At 38.9% G+C, this 25,139-nt stretch overlaps 1 protein-coding gene across 7 annotated transcripts in view; it reads left to right on the top strand.

Annotated features, from left to right (window-relative positions):
- EIPR1 (EARP complex and GARP complex interacting protein 1) overlaps positions 1 to 25,139 on the top strand; it is a 242,379-nt gene that overhangs the window by 73,122 nt on the left and 144,118 nt on the right. For 2 of the 7 annotated variants that reach the window (XM_077153076.1, XM_077153075.1), the window contains exon 3: positions 12,976 to 13,093. The exons of the other annotated variants lie outside the window; for them this stretch is intronic. In XM_077153076.1, coding sequence (XP_077009191.1) covers positions 12,976 to 13,093 — 118 coding nt within the window. The remainder of the gene's footprint in view (positions 1 to 12,975; positions 13,094 to 25,139) is intronic. 7 annotated transcript variants of the gene reach the window in all.

Genomic DNA, 25,139 nt, shown 5'->3' with positions numbered 1-25,139 from the left:
AGGTGGCTGTGTGCTAGGGGTGCTTGAAGCCACAGGATAATTGTTGTATGCCTTTCTATAGTGTCAGTTTTATTTCATTTTAAGTAATGGCCGCATTATTTATAGCCTGAAATGAATGTAGATATATTATGAAGTAGAATGCAAGATTTGCATGAATTTCATAAATAAAAGATGAAGCTTGCTGAGGGCCCCTTTAGATAGTGTCCCCAGATCCTGTTATTCAAACATTTAACAGTTTATAAAGTGCATTCACATTCCTTCATACCTTTTCTTCCTTCTGTGTCGTTGGTGTAGTTCAGAGAAGAAAATGAAAGCACTGTTCTAAGGGATTTGGGGTGGGGGTGGGGAGAATGGAAGTAGAACGAGGGATGTGCACTGGAAAACTTCAAGTGTAAATTAAGAATGATCTGGTGATGAAACAGGCCATTGCACTGGGCATCCCTCAGATACATGGTGGCCCTCCCCAGGTTCTTGCATAACATTTGCCTTTCCAGGGGCCAAAACTTGATAGGATGATGCTCTTATCTTCAGATTCAGTCTCTCCGTATCTCGGCCTCTCTCTCCAGCTGGAGAATTCCGACTGTCTGCAGATTAATCTACCAATCCTGACCTATGAGAATGAGACATGATGGCATATTCAGCCTAGTTAAGGTCAGAGAATGATTTGCTACTCCCATATTTGGGATCCAAGGTGATGCCTGGGGTGTTCTTAACATCCTGGATTTTCAAGTGAGCCTTGAGCTCAAGTCTTTTGTATTGACTTCTGTTACCTTCCCTTTTCTGCAGGAGAGTTTGACCTTTGGTTAACTTTCTAGCTCTCTTGCCCTGGGAACCAGTTAAGGGTAATATGTTACTAGGCAATATTGCTTGTAAGTAAAAAAAAAAAAAAAAAAAAACCACCTGTGATTGGTAAATTGCATCTGAACTCAGGGAAACTGTAAATGATCTATAAATACTGTGGGCCATTCTTTGGCTTCCTTGAATGGGATCATTCTTGTAACTGGTCCTGCCCCTTGTAGGAACCTGGAAGTTATGCTTTTGTTTATTTATTTTTAACTTTATTTCATTGTATACTATAACATATAAAAGCTTTGCTTTTTAAGTAGTGAAACATGAGGGTTTTTTTTTAACGTGAAATATATACAAAAAAGCAAAAAAATTCCAAGTACATTTTTTTTAACTTTTTTTATTAATTAAAAGAAATTAACAAACAAAACATTAAGATATCATTCCATTCTACATATACAATCAGTAATTCTTAATATCATCACATAGTTGCATATTCATCATTTCTTAGAACATATGCATCAATTTAGAAAAAGAAATAAAAAGACAACAGAAAAAGAAATAAAACGATAACAGAGAAAAAAAAGATTATACATACCATACCCCTTACCCCTTGCTTTCATTTACCACTAGCATTTCAAACTAAATTTATTTTAACATTTGTTCCCCCTATTATTTATTTTTATTCCATATGTTCTACTCTTCTGTTGATATAGTAGCTAAAAGGAGCATCAGACACAAGGTTTTCACATTCACAGAGTCTCATTGTGAAAGCTATATCATTGTTCAATCATCATCAAGAAACATGGCTACTGGAACACAGCTCTACACTTTCAGGCAGTTCCCTCCAGCCTCTCTGCTACATCTTGAACAACAAGGTGATATCTACTTAATGCATAAGAACAACCTCCAGGATAACCTCTCAACTCTGTTTGGAATCTCTCAGCCATTGACACTTTGTCTCATTTCACTCTTCCCCCTTTGGTCGAGAAGGTTCTCTCAATCCCTTGATGTTAATTCTCAGCTCATTCTAGGGTTTTTCTCAGTCCCTTGATGCCGAGTCTCAGCCCATTCTGGGATCTCCTTCCCACGTTGCCAGGAAGGTCCACACCCCTGGGAGTCATGTCCCACGCAGAGAGGGGGAGGGTGGTGAGACTGCTTGTCATGTTGGCTGGAGAGAGAGGCCACATCTGAGCAACAAAAGAGGCTCCCCTGGGGATGACTCTAAATGCCTAAATTTCAAGTAGACTTGACCTATCCTTTGTGGGGTTAAGTTTCATATGAACAAACCCCAAGACTGGGGGCTCAGCCTATAGCTTCGGTTGTACACTGCCTGTGAGAATATCAAGAATTCAACTTGGGGAAGTTGAATTTCTCCCCACTCTCACCGTTCCCTGAAGGGGGCCTGCAAATACTTTTCCAGTCACTGATCAAATCACTCTGGGATTCATAGGGGCATCACTCTGGACAAACCAACAAAATCTCATGTCCTACCTGAGATTCTAAGTACTTATAACATTCAATCAAACTATCTACATGAGTTATATTAGGAAATGCTCTAGTCAAAATCTAAATTTTGTAACAAATAAACATTTTTTGCTTTAGTCTCACACATAAGGTGACATTTTAAAGTATTAATTATCATCTATTTTCAGCACCCTGCAATAATGACATTCCTTTGTTCTTCCTCATGCCAAAACATTTTTAAAATTTGTACATTGTACATTTCACTATTATTATACACTCTAGGCACTCCTAGATTATACCATCTCGATCTTTACCATCTATCTTTCTTTCTGATTTCATTTATGTCCCCAGCCCTCCTCCCTCTATCATTCTCACATGCAGCTTCACTCAGTGTTTTAATATAATTACATTACAGTTAGGTAGTATTGTGCTGTCCATTTCTGAGTTTTTATATTCAGTCCTATTGCACAATCTGTATCCCTTCAGCTCCAGTTACCCAATATCTCACCCTATTTCTATCCCTGATGATCTCTGTTACCAAGGAAATATTCCAAGTTTATTCACTAATGTCAGTTCATATCAGTGAGACCATACAGTATTTGTCCTTTTGTTTCTGGCTAATCACACTCAGCATAATGTCCTTAAGGTCCATTCATGTTGTTACATACTTCATAACTTTATTCTGTCTTACAGCTGCATAATATTCCATCTTATGTAAATGTCACAGTTTGTTTAGCCAACTCTGTTGATGGACATTTTGGCTGTTTCCATCTCTTGGTAGTTGTTAATAATGCTGCTATAAACATTGTGTGTAAATGCCCATTTGTGTCCTTGGCCTTGTGTCCTTTGAGTAGAGACAGCATATAGATGGGTCCTGTTTTTTAATCCATTCTGCCAGACTATGTCTTTTGATTGGAGAGTTTAATCCATTACCATTTAGTGTTATTACTGCATGAGTAGTACTTTCTTCTACTATTTTGTCTTCTGGATTTTATATGTCATATCTAATTTTCCTTCTTTTTACCTTTACTCATAGTCTTCCTTTCTACACTCTGCTCCACACCTCTCTCTTCTGTCTTCGTATCTGTCTCTAGTATTCCCTTTAGTATTTCTGCAGAGCTGGTCTCTTGGTCACAAATTCTCTCAGTGATTTTTTGTCTGAAAATGTTTTAATTTCTCCCTCATTTTTGAAGGACAGTTTTGCTGAATATAGAATTCTTGGTTGGCAGTTTTTCTCTTTTAATAATTTAAATATATTATCCCATTGTCTTCTTGCCTCCATGGTTTCTGCTGAGAGATCTGCGCATAGTCTTATTGGGTTTCCCTTGTATGTGATGGATTGCTTTTCTCTTTCTGCTTTCAAGATCCTCTCTTTCTCTTTGACCTCTGACATCCTGGTTATTAAATGTCTTGGAGTATGCCTATTTGGATCTATTCTCTTTGGGGTACACTGCACTTCTTGGATCTGCAATTTTAAGTCTTTCATAAGAGTTGGGAAATTTTCAGTGATAATTTCCTCCATTAGTTTTTCTCCTCCTTTTCCCTTCTCCTCTCCTTCTGGGACATCCACAACATGTATGTTCATGCGCTTCATATTGTTTTTTAATTCCCTGATTCCGTGCTCATATTTTCCCATTTTTTTCCCTATAGTTTCTGTTTCTTGTCAGATTTCAGATGTTCCTCCCTCCAGTTTTGAAATCCTATATTCTGTCTCTCGAAATCTACCATTGTAGGTTTCCACTGTTTTTTTCATCTCTTCTACTGTGTCTTTCATTCCCATAAGTTAGTGATTTGTTTTTTCAGACTTTCAGTTTCTTCTTTTTGTTCTTTCCTTGCCTTCTTTATATCCTCCCTCAATTCATTGATTTGGTTTTTGATGAGGTTTTCCATGTCTGTTCGTACATTCTGAATTAATTGTTTTAGCTCCTGTATGTCATTTGAGTTGTTGGTTTGTTCCTTTGACTGGGCCATATCTTCAAGTTTCCTAGTGTGATTTGTTATTTTTTGCTGGCGTCTAGGCATTTAATTACCTTAATTAGTTTATTGTGGAGATTGCTTTCACTTCTTTTATCTAGGGTTTTCTTGCTGGATGAATTTGTTGTCTGTCTGTTCTTTGACATTCCATTCAGCTTTATGTGGACCTTTAGCTTAAGTTTTGTTTAACAGAAGAGAATTTTTCAGTTCTTGTTTCTTGCCCTGCTTGTGTGGTGCTTTCCCGCCCCCCCCCTCCACACACACACTTAGGAGGGTCTATTTAGATATTATATACCCCTGCCAGATTTTCCTAGACCAAACTGGCCTCCTATCAGGGGATAGAGTCACCTGCGTTGGTTTTCCCTGAGGGTGAGACCCAGCAGGTTGAAAGACTTTCCTGTGAAGTCTCTGGACTCTGTTTTTCTTATCCTGCCCAGTATGTCGCACTTGTCTGACTGCAGGTCCCACCAGCATAAGATGATGCGGGACCTTTAACTTTGGCAGACTCTCCCTGCTGGGGGAGTAGTGGAGACAGGGGAGAGGTTGTAGGCTGGTTTTAATGGCTTCAAATTACCAAGTCCTGGTGTCTGAATTCCTTGATGGGGGGATTCCACCTGAGTTGGGCTTCACCCCTCCCCTGGGGAAGGCACAGGCTCCAGACAAGCCCCCCAAAGAGCTCACTTCTGCCTATGCCTGAGGCAGTTGCAGCCTGAAAAGTCCTGCCACTTTATCCAGAGGCAGTCAAGCCTTTGTAGATACACAGCCACAGAAACCTCTGTTTCCTTCTTTTTTTTCCCCCCCTTTTCTGTCAGTCCTGCCCCCTTGGCGCCGGGGCAAAAGTGAGCAACCTCCACTTTGATCAGGTTCACCTAAGCTGGGGGCCTAGTTTTAGTAGTCAGAATTTGTTAATTAGTTCCACAATTGGCATTTGATTGTGCCCAGTCCCTGCTGCTGGTAAAGTCCTTTCCTTTCCCCTCTGGGAAGCGGCCTGTAGGGGAGGGGCGCTGGCCACTGCAGCTTTGGGAACTCATGGTTCGGGGGAGGGGGGGTTGCTCGCAGCCGGTCCAGCTGTTCCAGACTGGGGTATGCTGTGTGTCTGGTCACTGACGTGGCCCCAGGAGCTGTTCTGTACTGTTTCTGGTTATTTAGTAGTTGTTCTGGAGGACGAACTAAAACGCGCATGTTGTTAAGCCGCTGTCTTGACCCGGAAGTCTCCAAGTACATTTTAGTAAGTAATTATAGAATACATTTTAAAGTTTTATTATGGGTTACAGTACCATGATTTTTCATTTTTTCTTCTGGCTGCTCCCAGACACTGGAGACCACCAGAAATATCAATATAATGATTTAGCTGTCATACTCATTTTTAAATCCTATCTTCTCTGTTATATTCCTCCTTCTCTTTATACAATATATATATACACAAAAGCAATAAATTTCAAAGTACATCGCAACAATTAATTGTAGAATAGATTTCAGAGTTTGGTATGGGTTACAATTCCACAGTCTTTGTTTTTTATTTCTAGCTGTTCTAAGGTACTGGGGACTATAAAAAATATTGGTATAATGATTCGACAATCATACTCGTTTGTTAAACCCTACCTTCTCTATATAACTCCATCACATTTGATCTTTCTCCCGCTCTTTAGGAGTATTTGGGCTATTCCCATTCTAACTTTTTCATGAAACGTGAGCTTTTTAAACCGAGATGATTCCCACACTGGCCTGATGATGTGAATCTGTTCTTACACCTGAGATGTCATCAGCGGAGCCAAAGAGGATAAATACTGGGAGCTATGTGGGCTCCTTCAGAAGAGGAAATGTCCAATGCTACTCTGCTGCCCTGTGCACTTCTGAGTTGACAGGTGCCAAATGTGACCTGTGAGAGTCTCATGAGACTGATTGTCTAATTAAACCCAAAGAAAATCTTCTTGTGGGCCATAGTATCATATTATAATCAAGGGTGCTCAGAGGTCATTACAGGTTTCAGTGGAGATATAAGAGGAGTTGATAAGTTGTAGCAGTGAGGAAGCCATGGAGGTCTTCATGGAGAAGTAATACCAGAACAATATTCAGAGGACAATAAGCCCTCAGAGAATATTGGTAGATGAATGTGTGAATGGACTAATAATTAATGGGTGAGGGTCACCATTGGCAAGTATAACTTAATGGATTTAGCAAGAGACTTCCATGAAATATACACTTGCTATGAGCTTTGAGTTATAACCCAAGAAAAGAATCTTAGAGAAGTTGCAAACAGTTGTGTAAAAATGTTTATGTCCAAGGCCCGCAAATTCCATCCTAGAGGAAGAATATTTGAAACAAAGGATCACCTGTCCCGTGCTCCAAGACTTAGTGTAAACATCCTGAAATAATGTCTGCATTTAAACATCCTGAAATAATATCTGCATTTTTGGTCACTATACCTCAAGAAGACTTCCCAAGAATAGCTACAGTGATAATGATGTTTATCTCGAAACACGTACTGTGTGTCTCCTTCATGTGGCAATTGATCATGTCCTAAAAGGGAGCAAGCCATAATGAGAAGGATAGTGGGCTAGAAGAGTCAGGACCAGTGTCTGGTTTCCACTTTACCCCTTGCTAATTCAATACTTTTAGACTAGTTACTGTCTCTGAGCCTCAATTTTCTCACCTATAAAATGGGACTAATTATGTCTGCTTTGATTATTTTACCATCATAGAATTCAAAGTAAGAGCATACCTGTGAAATGTTTAGAAATTTGTAGTATTCAGTACAATTGTAATTCTTGCATCATTGTTCTTTCCTGTCATTGTTTTAATGCTAGTGCTGTTAAGTTAATTTTCTGGCATATTTATGCCTTGATTCCAAATCTGTGAGATCTTTCAGGTCAGAACTTCCTGTGTGTCATTAACAAAACAGCATCGATAGCAAACTTGGCAGCAGCTAACATATGTTGAGCTTTTCCTATTGTGCTGAGCTCCTTAGGTAGATTGTTTCATTTAATCTTCCCAGAAAAACCAAGAGTAGGTACTGTCATCTATCCCCATGTTGTAAGTGAGCAAACCGAGGTTTATAAAGGTTAAATGACTTGCTCTGTTTTACAAGTGGTGGAGTTGGGATTCAAACCCAGGCAGCTTGTTCAGTTACTGTGCCCTTGTAGATCTCCAAACTAACTCCTATGTGGTACCTCTCTTCTCTATAAGGATGAATTTTAACAGAAGACATCTGTCATCATGAAGGTGATATGATTATAGTGAGCCCAATCCATGAAGGTCAAGGCATGGTGAGCATTGACTCATTCACCACACCTGGGATCACATCCTTGAGACTCCAAGAAGCTCATGCCAGCATTAAGAAAATATTGAGTTTGGAGCTTGGAGTAAATTTACAGACCTCTTTACCCTCAAAGATGAAATAGACTGGAAATATAAATAGATTAAGGAAGAATTTAAGTAAATTCATGGATGTCAGATCTATAATGGGCTGTTAAGGGAAATCAGGGATATTGGGGTGAGTTTCCCAACCTTTGGAGGTTGACGTCAGTACAAAAATATAGCTTTTGGTGCCTCTGTCAGAGACGTAGTACCTGAGTGGATGGATCCCTGGTCTAACCCAGGGTGGCATTTCTTATGCCTAAAACTTTTAATTCCAAGCTTTCTGACATGCCTGTATTGAGTGCTTACAATTATGGAATGGAAATTTTGTCATTCTGACGGATTATTTATGGTATTCTGTGGCTAGGTTTCAGTATTTTTTTTAAACATGGAAAGGAACTGTGGTCTAAATTAGTTTATCTAACAATTTCTAAATCCCTGGAAAGAGCCAGAGATTATATGGGCTTTAGTTGATATATTTTGTGTGGTGTGACAGTGATGACTTGTATTATGCTAATGGAAGTCATTATAGCCAAATTATCCCTGCCTTTATCAGCAATTACAAAAATAATAGAGGTTAATACTCTGAGTGCCTACTATGTGTCAGACCCCTATTTTAAATACTTTATGTACATTAGTTCATTAAATTCCAAATTTATTGAAGGAAGAAACTGAGGCACAGTAAGGGTGAGTGACTTTCTCAGGGAAACCTGTCTAGTGGGACAGGGTAGATTTGATATTTGGGCCCTGGAGTTTGGCTCCAGGCTGTGCTCTTACTTGTGCAGTATAGCCTATCCATTCAACAGAGGTTAGATACACAATTAGAAGGGCTGTTCTGATCCAATTTATCCTAAGGTTGCATTGCAATTTAGCATATCGAAAAATAAATGCTGAGTAAGAAAGACTATTAGATTTGGATTTAGGAGATGCGTTTCACCTGTGATTGTGCCCAAACTTAATGACCTTCGATGCTTAAATTTTCTAGGTCTTTGTTTTTGTCATTTGCAAAAAAAAGAGAAAGTCAACCTAGGTTATGGTAAGGCCCTTTTCTATATCCAGCTTTAGACATTAATCCTCATTCCATAAAATATATATGTATATTTGAATTAATTGTGAATAAGACGTAATGCTGAGTGTTCAGGATGAAAAGGTGAAAGGACGTGATGCAAAACTCCAGGAACCCAAATCTCAGGAGGCAGCAGACATGAGATACAAAGCCAACGGTTAGCCTATTTTGTCAATGCAGTTTAAACACTCCTTCAAAACCCTTATGGTGTTGTGAAAACAGTCTGGAATCTATGCCAGTCCACGAAAGGAAGCTATGAAAGGGGAGAGGCATGTTCTAATCTCCTCAAGAGTGGATTCAGGATCCCGACTCACTTGGTTCCACTGTGCCCTGAACTGCAACAGTCTCTTTGGACATCTTCCTGTAAAATGAGGATGGTGAATCTGCTGACTCTCAGGGATACAGATACAGCCAATAATTAGTTGTTAGAATATTTAATTTTTAAAAAGTGAATCAATATTTGTTGAGCTTATGTGAGTACTCCATGAAATATGGCCCAGGATAAAGTGGCAAGACTTTGTGGAAATTCTTCTGTGAAGCCAGGGAATGAGCTGTAGTAGCTTCTGTTCATGGAAAGGCTCTTCCATCTCAGTGGAACAAGTCGGGGAACTTGTTCTAATGAGTTTCTAAATGAATGATACTCTTCTGGCTCTGGGTGTGCCGTTTTTTAAAGTTTTCTCAGGATTTTATTTTATTTACCTGTAGAATGAAGAAGGTACTGAATTAGATGATTCCTAAGATTACTTGTAGCTTAAAAATTCTAAGATTTTCTGATTATAACAAAAAAGTCTATCAGTGGATCTGAATCTATTTTTGTTTACAGCCACCATTTCCCATTTATCTCTGCACCAAATAAAAATGCATTTATGAATTTAAGTGGTTACTTTGCCTTATGGAAATAAGCTAAGGAAAGAAGTGGATTTTCTCTGGAAAAGAATTATTTTAAGGTCCCTCTTTATGAAACAAAAATTCTTAGATAAAATGATTGTGATTCCTTTGAAAGAATGGAGTTAATGAAAAGCAGGGAGGAAAATTAGAAATCATTGTCAAGTGGTATATTTAATTAAAGAAGAAAAAGAAACCAGGAATGTGCTTTTCTATATATAGAATTTGGTTATTCTAAAGCATACTGGCTATAAGTCTCTGGTTAAAATTTTTTACATTTTCTGTGTAGATATTGAAAGATTGAATACTTTCTTTTTTTCAGGATAAAGATATTATGCTAGGAAAGGAAAGAGTTATATTTTCTCATGATCCCAGTACCAACAAATAGGACCTTGAAAGGAGAAAGAAATCAAGAAATTATTCTCAAGAGAATTTTTGGTGAATCTCCAAAAGAGCTCTTCAGCAGGAGTTTCACTGGCATTGCATTGTTATTTTATTTTATAAGATGCTTCCATCAGAATCCACCCCCCCCATTCAAATATTTAATGTAAAAGCCTCTTGACACTGCCAGCCCGTCTTTAATTTTCACACCACACCAAGTAAAATATGTTTTGAAATGAAAATGGCTTGTAATGATATTCCAGTATTGGAATTTAGAGGTTAGTGAGATCAAAGGTCTTTAACATATGTTCCCTTTTCTTAAAAATATAATTAACTTTTATAGACCCAAATATTTCTTGCTTGGGTAAATCCCAAGGGTCCTAAGTATTCTGCCCTCGAGTTTTTAAGTTAAAACACATACACACATATAAACACCATGTTTAAAATTTAATTTCTTCTCTTCTCTTTTTTGGATGTAATAGAATCCTTTGGCATTATTCCTTTAGATAAAGAGTTCCGTGATTCTCTTTGTAAACATCCTATTAACAGACTTCCTATCTTTCCAAATTGGGTTGTATGAATCACAAATGAACTCAAAGGTGTTTATTTATATAGACAAGCATCCTTCCTGAGTGTGGAATGCAAGTTTGAGGATTGAGGTATACCTTGTTACTAGAACCTCTTTTGGTTTCTAAGTATTGAATAGCAAGTGATGAGAATTACGATTGCCAGGCATCTTTTGAACATTTCCGAATCTATTAGATTACTGCTTTTGGATATTGAGGGCTTGAATAGAAACCCTAACAAGGGACCCTACATTATCCTTTACTGTAGTCTCAGAAATTAGATGGAGTTCCAGAATATAAGGCAAGTTTAATTAACTTCTCTTTTTTGCGATTGAATTCTGTATTATTTCTTAACACTCTTAACTAACCTGTTTGGATCCCCTTTGTATCATTTCTCTGTCCTCATTGACTTTCCGTAGCACCTTTAAATTTAGTATCATCTGGAAATTTAATTAATGTGCTGTTTACTGCTCCTTCCAGATCACTAATGAAGATGTTAAATAAGACTTGATCCCCAGAGCACCCCACTGGACACCTCCTCACAACTTAATATTATGTCATTTATCAATGTCCTTTGTTTATGGGTCCTTTTTCCAGGTTTCAGTCCACGAGGGAGTCCTTAGACAAAACCCAATTAGAATTACTTTTTCCAGTAAGACTAAAAAAAAGCACCATGCTGAATTTCTTCCTCAATTCCAGATGTGTTATTTGCTCTGTTCTTCCACAGCTTGGTGATTTGCTTTTTTGCCCTTGCCCCTACCCTCTCCCAGTGCACCAGTAATTCTTTATTTGGGGAGCTGCGGAAAGGGAGCCGTTTACTGCCATAGCTTTGTGAAGATAGGACCCAGCATCAAGATGTTGGGGTTTTAGCCTGCTTCCTTATCATAAAGTGCTGTGCGTCCTTACACAGAGGTGCTTAGTCGTGTATTCTTTTTTTTGACATAGGCAGGCACCGGGAATCGAACCCGGGTCCTCTGGCATGGCAGGCAAGCATTCTTGCCTGCTGAGCCACCGTGGCCCAGTCGTGTATTCTTTAATTCACTTATTTGTGTGAGAGTTTTGGGGAGAGTATTATGTCTTGGTTGGGTTTTCATACCAAATGTTAGTAATCTTCTCTGTCATCCCTTAATTTATTCCTGTTGTTTCATGATCCATTCTGTTTGTCAATCAGCACGGTTTTGGTCGTCAATGTGCACTTGTTGAGCTTTTGTGTTTTTGGCTATTGGTGAGACCTCGAAGGCCCATGGAATATTTGGCCAGGGCATTTTGAGTTGCTCATGGTAAGACTGTGTTTGGAATGTGGCAAGAAGTTTGGTGTGGATAGGAGAGATGCGGACCAAGTCAGCTGGCCAATGAGGGAACCTGCTTGACTGCACAACATCTCTTTTTGCAGGAAGCTTTGTGCTTCTTTTCGTGAGGTTATCTCCACAGTAGTTCTTCTGGGAGAAAAAAAAATCATAATCCAAAATGTTTCCTCATGGAAAATGAGCACTAAGGTGGAACAACTTAGCTGAACTTGAAAAGCAGTTAGCTTGAGGGATGTAGTTAAAACCATGAAACGGGTGACTCTGATGTGTGAATAGGCTGAAAGGCAGGATTCTGTCCAAATATTTATGAATTTGCAAAATTGGGTATAATGGCAGTCTGATTGTGTCATATGAATTTTAATTTTAAGTATGTAACTTAAACGCCTAAGCTGAGCTGGTAAGCTGTTGTTAAAAAATTAAAATGGTAAACAAGAGGCTTGGAATGTTCGTTCATGTGTTCATTTATTAGTCTATATCCTGTGTATCCTTAGTGTGCTGTGGCAGGTGCTGGGGACTCAGAGATAAATAAGACATCATTCTTGCCCTTGAACTGGTCAGTGAGGTGGCAGTAGTGTGTATGTGTGTATGTATGTGTGTGTGTGTTTGTGTGGTGGGGGTGGGGGGGTGGGGAGACACCTAAAGTAAAAGCAGCACAAATGTGCTGTATAAGCGATGAGTTCATAACCCAGCGGAGGCAGCTCTTTGCCTGGGTCACAGCTCAGGTACGTATGAGCTGGGTCCTAAGAATGAGTAGGAGTTGCAGGCAGAGAAGGGCGAAGGAGCATTTCAGGCAGAGAGTAGAGCATCTGCAGTTAAGATTTGAGGCTGGGAGAGGTGAGAAGTGATTAAAACAGTAGATTGGAGTGTATTTTGAAGGTTATTGGAATGACACATCCGAGCCACAGGTTCAGGGAAGTTTCATGATCAGATTTGTGTTTTCAGCAGACCGCTGAGATTGTAGAGCAGGGCAATGAGGGCAAAAGGTTACAGGCCAGCCGGGGGCAGGGAGGCCATTAAAGACCCTTGTGAAGCCCTTGACTAAGAATATTTGCTGGACTCAAGGGGTAAGATTACCTTCTCTTTGCTTCTGTTCTGCTTGTCAGTGTTCTTCAGTGTTATTTTGCGGTCCTGTGTTTCACCAGACATAAAACTATGCAAAAATAGTTTGTTTGTTTTTTTTTTAAAGGCTCTAAGAAATATGGAGAATAAGAGAAGCCTCAATATGCTGGTAACATTTCAGGAAAAGCAAAAGACGGATTGTGTCCTTCAAAATAATAAATGTAAACCCCTGATGGAGAATAAAGGTAAAAAGATGTGGCTAAAGGATTAATCACGTAGGATTTTAAAAAAGTCTTCTGCTGCATAATTGACTGCTTACTTAACTCATTCAGCAAATCCATGAAAGGTTGAACGAGTGGCAGGTGATATCCCCGCAGCCTGAATCAATCTCGTTCCTTGCTTTTGTGAGAGAGCATCCCACATTAGGACTGGGATAAATTTTTCGAGAGAGGGAGGTGAAATGTCAGAAAGACTGTAGATCATGACAGAGCGGAGTTCTCAGGAAATTAGAACAATGAAAAGCTGACAAAGCACCGGGTCCAGGTGAAATACAGCTTGTGTATATGCTCTGCATTACCTAATTCTCATGGTCAGAGCTTGCCCTCCAGAAGCCGTTTGAGGGCTTTTTGTGTGAACTGTGCCACCTCCTCAGGCTGTGCCGTCTGAGATGAATAAGGGATTCATCAGCAGAGCCTTTCTAGGTCATGTATGTGTCTTAGGGCGATTGACCCAGGTCCACAGTTTTGAGGGCGACCCTTTGGCTGTGACTGCTGTGGAAGGGTCCTTCCCCTCTCCCCTAGTCTGACTGAAGGACGGATGCAGCCCCAAGGGTGATTTGTGGCCCATTGCTAATTAAGACCCCAGGGTCTAAGCATATAATGGATCCTTTGTGACTTTCCCTCCCCCTCTCTCACTCCCCTCAGGAGCCCATTTTCTCCTTTCTCTCCTCCTGCTCAGGCCCCAGCTTTGGCCTGGGGTTTCTTACCTCAGCTTTTACAATTTGACCCCACAACTGATTTTCCTAAAACACAGATTCAGCTACTCACCTGTCCTCCTCAGAAGCTAGCAATGCCTTCCCGTTAGCTGTACCATAAAGCCCAAACTGCTTATTGTATGTATGACATATTGGAAAGAGCTAGCTTTAAGTTTAGGCAAATGGGGATTTTTATTCTGGCTGTGACATTTATAACTCTGTGGCCTTGAACAATTTATTGAACTTCTCTAAGCCTCAATTTGTATCTGTTAAAATGGCAATAATACACTCTGGGATTACAGTGAATATTAAATGCCATGCCATGTGAAGACTTGCTCTGTGTCGTTCCCCTTTTTCTGTGAGCTCGCCCAAAACTACCTTTCCGTCTTCATTTCCTGCCCTGTCTCTCCACAGCCCTAGGGCTCAGACCCCATCAGCTACCTCACCATATACATTCCTTGAATTCCTCCTTCTGCTTTTATGATTCTTGGGCATCTTTTCATGCTGATCTCGTAACTTTAAACATTCTTCCTCCAAATCTCTGTCTACTCAAATCGATTTCATCTTTCAGGGATCAAATCTTTTCTTTCTTTTTTTTAAACATTTTTTGTTGTATTACATATATACAAAAAAGCAATAAATTTCAAAGTACATTGTAACAATGCATATATTATAGAACAGATTTCAGAGTTTGGTATGGGTTACAGTTCCACAATTAAGGTTTTACCTTCTAGCTCTCCAAGATACTGGAGACTGAAAGAAATGTCAATATAATGAATGATTCAGCTGTCATACTCATTTGTTAAATCCTGTCTTCTCTGTTATAACTACTCTCTTTTCTTTGATCCTTCTCCCACTCTTTAGAGGTATTTGGGTTATGCCTGTTCTAACTTTTTCATGTTAGAAAGGGATATCCATAATATGGGTTAGGGAGATGCAACTAATTGATATTCTTGGATATGCTAGCACCTCTGAATTTCAGGTTCTAATGCCTAATCTCGTTCTTCACATATTTAATACTCTCACCTCTCCCCTTTACCTTGTATTAGACATGTAGGGAAAGGATCACTAGTTAGCCCTCAGCCTTTATCCTTGTTCTACCACTTGTTGAGTCCATGCTTAAAGATTGTCATCTCACCTCGTTGGGTCTCTGAGCCTCCATTTGGGGTGATATATTTACCATACTTTCCTTACAGGTTGTAAAGCTAAAATGGAAAGTCTACAAGGAAAGTAGGGCTGTCAGATAGAAATACAGGACACCTAATAAATTAGAATTTCACATGAATAACCAGTAACTTACATATGTCCCATGCAGGATATATATTTTTTTATATCTGGTAACCCAGATTTAGAGGGTATACCTCAAGTGTAAGGCTTAGACACTCATCCGGTCTAGAATCAGGCTGGCAGCTAGGGTCAGTCTGAGGTGTACCTGTGCTACAGACAAAGGTAGGAAAAGAACTTGAAGCATCTAGAACTTTCTAAAGCCTGGGGATACTAAAAAATAGATAAAATAACCAATGAAATCTTTCCCCACTTCACATTTATTCTCAGAGAACAGTAAAAGATAAGCTGCCTTATTCTTTCTTCCTGTCTCAGCCAGGACGTCCCCTCCTTTGGGAAGTCTCATCTCAGAGCCTGGGTTGGCTGCTTCTCCCATATGCACTGTTTAATTCACTCAAACAGCACAAAAGGATATATAGTGAAAATTAAATCTCTCTTCCAACTCTACCCACCAAACCCCCAGTTTCTTTCCCCAGAGGGATTTTAATAAATCAAAGTTAAAGATTACGATTAGTCTAAAAAGTAACAATGTTAGATTTGTGTGCCAGTATTTTCAAAAGGACTAAGAATGTGCATAGTAATGCATACATTATTTTAAAAATAAACATACTTTAGTACATATGACATGGAATAAGCAAGTGAATAAATCATTCATGGCTCTACATTGCTATCTAACTTATTCCAATTGAGATTTAAAACAGGACCCGTGTTGTTTAGGTCTGAATATGCAGCGAAAACCAACAAGTTTCACTACCTTCTGATCACAATTCTCACAAGACAAGTGGATGGGGTGGGTGACGAGTTAGGTGGTGAAATTTGACATGCAAGGGAAGGGCCCACTGCCCCTCAGTGCTTTTTTGTTGTCGGTCTAGAAACCTGAAATGTCCCCATTAAACATCTTTCCCTGAATCCTTAGGTACATATCTGTTCTAGTTTGCTAGCTGCCGAAATGCAACACACCAGAGATGGATTGGCTTTTAATAAAAGGGGATTTATTTTGTTGGTTCTTCAGAGGAAAGGCAGCTAACTTTCCACTAAAGTTCTTTCTTACGTGGAAGGCACAAGATGGTCTCTTCTGGTCTTTTCTCCAGGCCCCTGGGTTCCAACAACTTTCCCCGGGGTAACTTCTTTCTACATCTCCAAAGGCCTGGGCTGAGCTGCAAGTGCTGAGATGAGGAATGCCGAGCTGCTTAGCTGTGCTACTTTGCGATCTCTCATTTAAGCACCAGCCAATTAAGTCAAATGTCACTCATTGCAGCAGACACACCTCCTAGCTGACTGCAGCTGTAATTAGCAACAGATGAGGTTCACGTACCATTGGCTTATGTCCGCAGCAACAAGACTAGGTATGCTCACCTGGCCAAGTTGACAACTGAATCTAACTAACACATGTCCACCCCTTGTCAACTTGGCAACTTCAAGCATCACCTTAAACAGGTGCAAAAACTTCTCTTCTTGCTGTGGACCTGTGAATCTCAAAACTAGTTGTCTGGTGCCAAGATGCAAAGGAGGATATTCACAGGATATAGGTTTTCATTTCCATAGGGAGAAATTGGAAGAAACACAGATGTAAAACCTACAGGGCAAGCGCCGTGGGATTTCAAAGTCTGAAAGTCATTCATCCTTCAGCTTTAGAAAGTTGCAGTCCCACCCTTTCCGAGGGCCTATGCAGTGGCCCACCTCTTTCCAAATCAACCTCAGGGAGCATCGAGGAAACCACCTCTGGGCTCCACTCTCTACAGGCATCAGGGCCACCCCTGGGCTCTCTGCCGTTTCTGGGGCACACGCTCAACCCCTCCACATGGTGGCAGCCAGGCTCTCCCAGTCCCCCAAGGAGTGTGCTACGCCTTTTCCAAGGCCCCAGGCTGCACAACTATTCCACTGCAATGAGAGGGGAGACTCATCCTCGCCCTTCAGGGTAAACTCACCCTCTCCCTGTATATGGGTGGGTCCACTCTCCTGGCCGAGGTTTCTTGGCTTCAGACCCGAGCTTCCATGGTTCTCACTCTGCAAACTCCATTTTTTCCCCTTTTGTGTCCTCCTTTGTCAAGATTAGTAGTAGTTCCATTTACACCAACAGTCTCTTCAAACACTCCAGGACTTTGTCATCAATCTCTTCACAGTTCCTCCAAAGTCTTCCCCTTAGCCATCCAAAACACCATTCCAGCAGGTCTGGTATTTGCAAACTGCAGCAGCACCCCACTTCTGGTACCAAATCTGTTCTAGTTTGCTAGCTGCCAGAATGCAACACACCAGAGATGGATTGGCTTTTAATAAAAGGAGATTTATTTTGTTGGTTCTTCAGAGGAAAGGCAGCTAACTTTCCACTGAGGTTCTTTCTTACGTGGAAGGCACAAGATGGTCTATGCTGGTCTTCTCTCCAGGCCCCTGGGTTCCAACAACTTTCCCCGGGGTAACTTCTTTCTGCATCTCCAAAGGCCTGGGCTGAGCTGCAAGTGCTGAGATGAGGAATGCTGAGCTGCTTAGCAGTGCTATGTTGCAATCTCTCATTTAAGCACCAGCCAATTAAGTCAAATGTCACTCATTGCAGCAGACATGCCTCCTAGCCAACTGCAGATGTAATTAGCAATAGATGAGGTTCACGTACCATTGGCTTATGTCTGCAGCAACAAGACTAGGTATGCTCACCTGGCCAAGTTGACAACTGAATCTAACTAACACAATATCCTTGAAAGGAAATATCCTGGAAAATTAAAAAAGCAAAGGGTCTCTGTGTCCCCTCCTTAGCCTACCTGAAGCTATTCTCGGTTTGCACCCTGGCAGGGATCAGTTATCAGTCAATTCCCAGCTGGCTGAGAGTCCCTTTGGGTTGGGGGGAGGGAGAAAGAAGAAGAAAGATGGGATTGCCAGGAAAATGGATGCTGTTAGCAGAGTTTGGGACCATCTTAAATGATCATTGTCATCTTTGCATTTGGCTGGTCTTTGCTTGGCTTGCAGCCTGTTCAGAGTCTTTCTCTTTCCTCAGGTCCTTCAACAAATAATTATTTAGAGTCTCCTATATTAGGCACTGTTCTGGGCACTAAGGATTATGAAAATTAACTAGGTTCAGATACAGCCTTCAAGGGAATTATCATCCAGTAAAGGAAAGAGAAATTCTACTGAAATAGCCAAAATAAGAGGAAAAAAGTGATTTGACAATGCCATTGGAGAGAGAAAGTTTAATAAGAGTTTAGAAGAGGAAGGGGGGTGCTTTTACTTTGAGATGAATTGTACAGTCCTTTGGGGGGGGTATTTATAATTTTCCCTCTTTTATAAGGACTACTGATGATCTGTAGGAATCTCCAGAATTCTGAATTCTTTAAGTATACTAAGCAATAGTGTGTTGAAGTATTGTTGTTACCAGATGAAGGCCATGGATTCTTTTGCTGGATGTGTTCAGTAACCAATTCCTGAGACACTGGGGTTTCAAAGAGAGAGTTTATTACAGGCGCATAGTAGGAGAGCATATGGCCTAGCCATCTGTCTCCCTGAGTTTAGGGGGTTCAAGATTTTTAAGGATTTTAGCAAGGAAATAGGAGATCATTTTGGATAGCAAGTTCAAAGCAGAAAAGGAGGTAGTGTTATCATTATTGTTTCAATAGGAGAACATAAACTGAAATGTGGGAAAGGAGAGCTATCACTTCAGTACTAAAGGTGTGAGCCTTTAGACTACAATAGTAGAGTCTAGCTGATACCATTTACAAATGTCTGGGCCTGAAGCTAGTTAAGGGCTGCCTTCAAATTCTTCGTTAGCATTAGGGCCCTTGCCCTACAAGAAAATGACCAGATAAACAGCTCCTGCAGTCACAAAGTCACAAGACAGGGCTTTTACAATCATTTCAGTTTATTTAGGGATTTCAGGTATTTCCTTCTATCTACTCTAATATACCAGAAAGCAAAAAAGAATATCTATAAAATAATTCAGTAATCAAAATCATCCCTTAAATCCTAATTTCTTGGTTACCTTGTGGACTGATGTAGTGCAAAGAGCATGCAGTTTGGAGTAGATCAGACATGAATATCTGTCTGTATACCTGTGTGACCTTAGACCAGTTACCTAACCTCTCTGGGCCTCGCTTTCTTTAGTTGTAAAATAGGGTACTTGATCTTCCACTCACAGCATTGTTATGAAGATTAAATCAGTTAATTTAAGGGCTTAGAGCAGTATCTGTTAAGCAGTAGGTTCTTTTAATGATCAAAACTAAAATTTCTGAGTGATACTTTTTCTGTCCCTTTGTCATCAGGCAGTTTTCTGCAAGTATACGGTAGGACTGTACTTTATCTTGTTCAATTACTTGCCTTGGTGTCAGAACTAGATTAATTTTCATGACCATCCAACCCTTTGATCTTCTCACCCTTTTTACTCATGTGCCTTGCCTGCAAAACTAGAGATAACACTTCAAAATTTAACAGAGAGAGTAAAAATAAACACTAAAAATGATGAATAAGCACTTAATGATAGAAGTTAGCATTAGAGAAGATCTTGGAACACTGGAGGTGGAATTTAACAGAGTGTATTTTGATAGGGATAAATGTGAAGCTCCACTATTGGCTCCAAAAAACGACCCGTTCAAGCATAGGAAATAAGCCCCATCTCCTTAACAAATACATGAAATAGATTGAAGATTTTCTTTTTCAATAAATTCAATTTTATACTACAACCAACTAAAAATTAGTATAATCTTAGGCTTCATTAAAAGTTATGTAATTACTGGGCTGAAGGAGGTGAAACAGAGACTCATCTTTATATTGATCAGAATTCACATGTGATGTCTTCAGTGCTGCTGTAGACAGTAGGGAATTGAAAGGACTTCAGCTCACTTCATGTGAAGAATGATTGACAAACAGGAGAAGAGGTTAACTTGGAGAGAATTTAGGAGGGCCAAGAGGATCTTGTTCAATTACTTGCCTTGGTGTCAGAACTAGATTAATTTTCATGACCATCCAACCCTTTGATCTTCTCACCCTTTTTACTCATGTGCCTTGCCTGCAAAACTAGGGATAACACTTCAAAATTTATCCCTATGCAAGAGGATCATCTTCAAGCATTTGAAAGAGGGAATTGCTGTGTTTTGTGGCCCCAAGCAGGGGTCAATCAGTGCAAACTATAGGATGAGGAGTTCTAGCTGTTTGTCAAAAAGAGAGCTTTCCACTCAACCAAAAATGTAGTAGACTATCTCTGAAGAATTCAGGATCTCTGTCCTTGGGAGGTATTTAGCAGAGGCTGGTTTACCACTCAACAATGATGTGGCAGAGGAGATTCTAGTGTCAGGTGATGGGACCACATGATCTTTAAAATCCTTTGCAGCTCTGTGTCTGTAAATTTCATGTCTTGCCTACCTGTATACTTTGTTTATAGAGGGTGATGATGAAACATGAGTTAATAGGACAATTGTCGGGCTTATCTTAAGTTTCAATATTGAACTAAATTGAGTGAAAGAAAGTATAAAGAAACTACTGTAAGAGAATGCAAGATTATTACCAGATTTAAAATAAATGAGTGTCTACTGTATATTCTGAGTGTGAGCAAATATAAAGCCCTTGATTTCATGGAATTTGTTTGTAGTTTATGTTCCTCTGACCCCTTCCCCCAAACATTGCTTATAATTAATTTACAAAAATCTGTTCATTAAAGTGAGAAAACATCATTTCTGAAATTGTAAAGTTGTTGAAAATGTGTCGAGTTTACTACATTCAGTAACTTATGACATTAAAGAGTATTGCCTTTGGTTACTGACCGAAGTCAGAATTACCAAGGTCCTTTCATGTGACATTTATGATACCGTGAAGAATTTGGAAATTTGCAGTCCCTGCATGACTTTTCAATTTGATTTTGAAAAAAAGGATCAATAGAATCATTTTTTGGAAGGAACTGCCATTTCCTCTGACTTTGGCTTCATGATCTTTATTTATTATTATTATTATTTTCTTTATGAGAAAAGTTGTGGATTTACAGAACAATCATGAATAAAATACAGAATTCCTATATATCATCTCACTACCAATACCTTGCACTGGTGTGGGACATTTATTACAATTTATGGCAGAACATTTAAAAATTGGACTATTAAAGTCCATGGTTTAACTTAGTATTCACTGTTTGTGTAGTATAATTCCATAGGTTTTTAAAAAAATTTTATTCTGTTTTATACATATATATATACACAAACTAACATTTCCCCTTTTAATCATATTCAGACGTATATATTTCAGTGCTGTTAATTGTAGTCACAATGTTGTGCTACCATCACCACCCATCCATTACCAAATTACTTCCATCATTCCAAACAGGAACCCTGTAGGTTTTAAGCCCTAACATCCTGTTGCCTAGTCCCACCCTGTCCCCTGAAGAATTCAAGGTAACCTGTATTCTAGATTCTGACTCTATGAGTCTACTTATTCTGATTGTTTCAAGTCATTGAATTCATACACTATTTGTCCTTTTGTGTTTGGCTCATTTTATACAACATGCTGTCTGCAGGGTTCATCCATGTGGAATCTTGCTTTTACGGGGCCTGATCCTAGATGGAATGATATCAGCTTACTATTCAATGAGTGGAGAAAGAGACTCTGAAGATAACATTTATACAGAAAGCTTTTATAAGTTCTCCAGCTGTTATAAATTATATAGCTCAGATTATTCATCTGAAGAATTTGTAAACTGTGTGTAGGGAAGAGTTACTAAAAGATAAAGAATTAGTATATTTTTAAAGTTACATATAGACATTGTATATATATACATTTTAAAATTAGATTAATTGCAGAGTGTGTCAGGAGACAAAGGCAAATAAATCCTGTTTTGTTTTTTTCCCCCAGTCTATCAAATCTTAAAGCTTGTAAAGTAGAGAAACTTCTGCTGATGGTTCACATATAGGTCTAGGTAAATGGTGACCTTGCATATGCATGGTACTTAACAGGTTTCAAAACACTTTTCAAGCTATTTCAGAGTCACATTACTGGTAATTTTCTGAGTGTAGTCATCTTCATAAATTCCATTTTATAGATTAGAAAATAGAGGTTCAGATATACATATTTGCCCAGAGTCTCATAGATAACAGGTCAGAATCAAGTTTCCTGGAGAAATATTATATTCCAGACATGTAATTCCCCCAATGTATGAAAGCAAGACTGCTTCGCTTTGTTAATTTAAAAAAAAAAAATGCTGTGAGGGAAAGATAAAAAAAATTCAGCAGTATGCCTAAGTTTAATAGATAAAAAGAATGAAAAAAAATCTATCTACCAATGAGTGATATGTCATATACAAGTACAAGTTTATCCAAAAGACTTTTTTGTGTATTGTGTGGTGATATAACTGTGGTGGTTAATTTTATTAACTTGATCAACTTGGCTACCTTATGGTATCCAATTGTTTCATAAAACACTAGCCTAGGTGTTGCTGTGGAGATATTTTGTAGATGGGATTAGAATCTATAGTCAGTTGACTTTAAATAAAGGAGATTACCCTCCATAATGTGCGTGATCTTCTTCCAAGCAGTTGGAGGCCTTAAGTGCAAAGAACTAAGGATTCCCTGAAGAAGAAGGAATTCTGCCTCAAGACTAAACTCTCCATTCCTCCCTTAGCTTCCAGCCTACCCGCTTTCCCTAAGAAATTCAGACTCAAGGCTTCAAAACCACTGTTTTTATTTTTTAAAAATATTTTTATTGAGAAATACCCACACACGTACAATCTAACCATATTATACAATCACTGGCTCACGATGTCATCATAGTTGTATGTTCTTCACCAGGAACATTTGCATCACTCCAGAAAAAGAAATAAAAAGAATAAAAAAGAACTCATACATCTCAAATCCCTTACCCCTCCCTCTCATTGATCCACAGTATTTTAATCCTAATTTTCACCCTTTCTCTCCCCCCTGTTATTTATTTATTTATCCATATATATATTTAGTTCTTGCAAGAACTGATTTATATTTCTAGTGTTAATCAGTGGGACACATAGGTCTATACAACCCTTCCTTATATATATATTTTACTCATCTGTGTATACCCTGGATAAGAGGAGCGTCGACACAAGGCTTTCACAGTCACATCATCACATTGTAAAAGCTATATAGTTATACAGTCTTCTTCAAGAATCAAGGCTACTGGAACACAGATCAACAGTATTTAAGTACTTCCCCCCAGCCACTCCAATACACCATAAATTAAAAAGCAATATCTATATAACATGTAAGAATAACCTCCATGGTAATCTCCCAACTTTGTTTGAAATCTCTTATCCACCGAGACTTTCTTTATGTTGTCTCATTTCTTCCCTCCCTTTAAAAAATATATTTTTATTGACAAAACAACGTACAGACACAAACATTCGTAACGTACGAACATTCCATTCTTAGTGTATAATCAATGACTAACAGTATCATCACATAGTTGTATAACCATCATGATCATTTCTTAGAACATTTGTATCACTCCAGAAAAAGAAATAAAAAGAAAAAAGAAAAAACTCGTACATACCATACCCCTTACTCCTCCCTCTCATTGACCACTAATATTTGTATCTACCCAATATATATTTTTGTTTGTTTATTAATTTTTTAATTTTTAAAAATATAACAACACAAACATACTTAACATATGATCATTCCATTCTACATACATAATCAGTAATTCACAATATCATCACATAGTTGTATATTCATTATCATGATCATTTGTTAGAACATTTGCATCAATTCAGAAAAAGAGATAAAAAGAAAACAGAAAAAATTCATACATACCATACCCCTTACCACTGCCTTTCATTGACCACTAGCATTTCAATCTACTAAATTTATTTTAACATTTGTTTCCCCTATTATTTATTTTTATTCCATATGTTTTACTTGTCTTTCGATATCTCTTCCCCCTTTTGGTCAAGAAGGTTTTCTCATTCTCTTGTTGCTGTGTCCCGGCTCATCCCCAAGAGTCAGGTCCCTCGTAGCCGTAGCCGGGAGGGCAGTGAGTTCACCTGCCAAGTTGACTTAGAGAGAGAGAGGCCACATGAGCCACAAAAGAGGCTCCCCGGGAGGTGACTCCAGGCCTAATTATCATAGGCTTAGCTTCTCCCTTGTGGGAATAAGCTTCCTAGGGGAAGCCCCAAGATTGAAGGCTCAGCCTATTGAATTTGTTGTCCCCACTGCCTGCGAGAATATCAGGAATTCCCCAAATGGGGACATTGAATATTCCCTCCTTTCTCCCCAGCCCCCTAAGGGGACTTTGCAGATATTTTTTTGTTCTCTGCCTAAATTATTCTGGGATATATTGAGGCATCACACTAACTTGTACAAACCAACAAGGTCTTGTCCCTTGTGCAAGATTCCATGCAGTTATAGTGTTCAAGTAAACTGACCATACATGTTAAATTAGAAATGTTCAGCACCACTCTTACTAGAATTTCCAGCCTTGTTCCTCCCCTATGAATTTTGCACTTAACTAGGCCCCACAATTATATGATCTAATTCCTTAGAGCAAATCTTAGATTTCCTCAAGTATTTCCTATTGGTTCTGTTTCTTTGTAGAATCCTGACTAATACAGTAACACAAATTTATTCTGAAGTTCACGTTTAATTTTTTTTACATGGGCAGGCACAGGGAATAGAACCCGGGTCTCCGACATGGCAGGTGAGAATTCTGCCACTGAGCCTCCAGCCCAACGCTCCACATTTAATTTTACTTATTGTTATTTCTGCTCTTTCTAACAAAGCCATTAAAAAGGAAGATTTTTTAAAATGTCTTAAATATCTGTTTCCTATTCTTTAGAGACTATTTGTATTCTTCAGATTCTGGGGAAAAAGCATAAATATCTGTTTGCTGTAATCAATCTTTAGTGTCTCTTGAAATATTTTCTTTTCTTTTCCAGGAATGAAGAATGCACTCCTAATAAATAAATAATTTTTCATATCTCATTTCTCTTATAGAATATGGTGATCTGCTGGTTGACACATATCCTCAGTGGATGTTATTACTTATACAAAGATAATCTCTAGGGTAGTAGTTGTGTCCTCCTGATATCCTTAGGGGAAATATCG

Source organism: Tamandua tetradactyla, chromosome 3, assembly GCF_023851605.1.
Source record: "Tamandua tetradactyla isolate mTamTet1 chromosome 3, mTamTet1.pri, whole genome shotgun sequence".
NCBI lineage: Eukaryota > Metazoa > Chordata > Mammalia > Pilosa > Myrmecophagidae > Tamandua > Tamandua tetradactyla.
The sequence above is the reverse complement of the archived record's forward strand: the minus strand, read 5'-3'. Positions and strand labels throughout refer to the sequence as shown.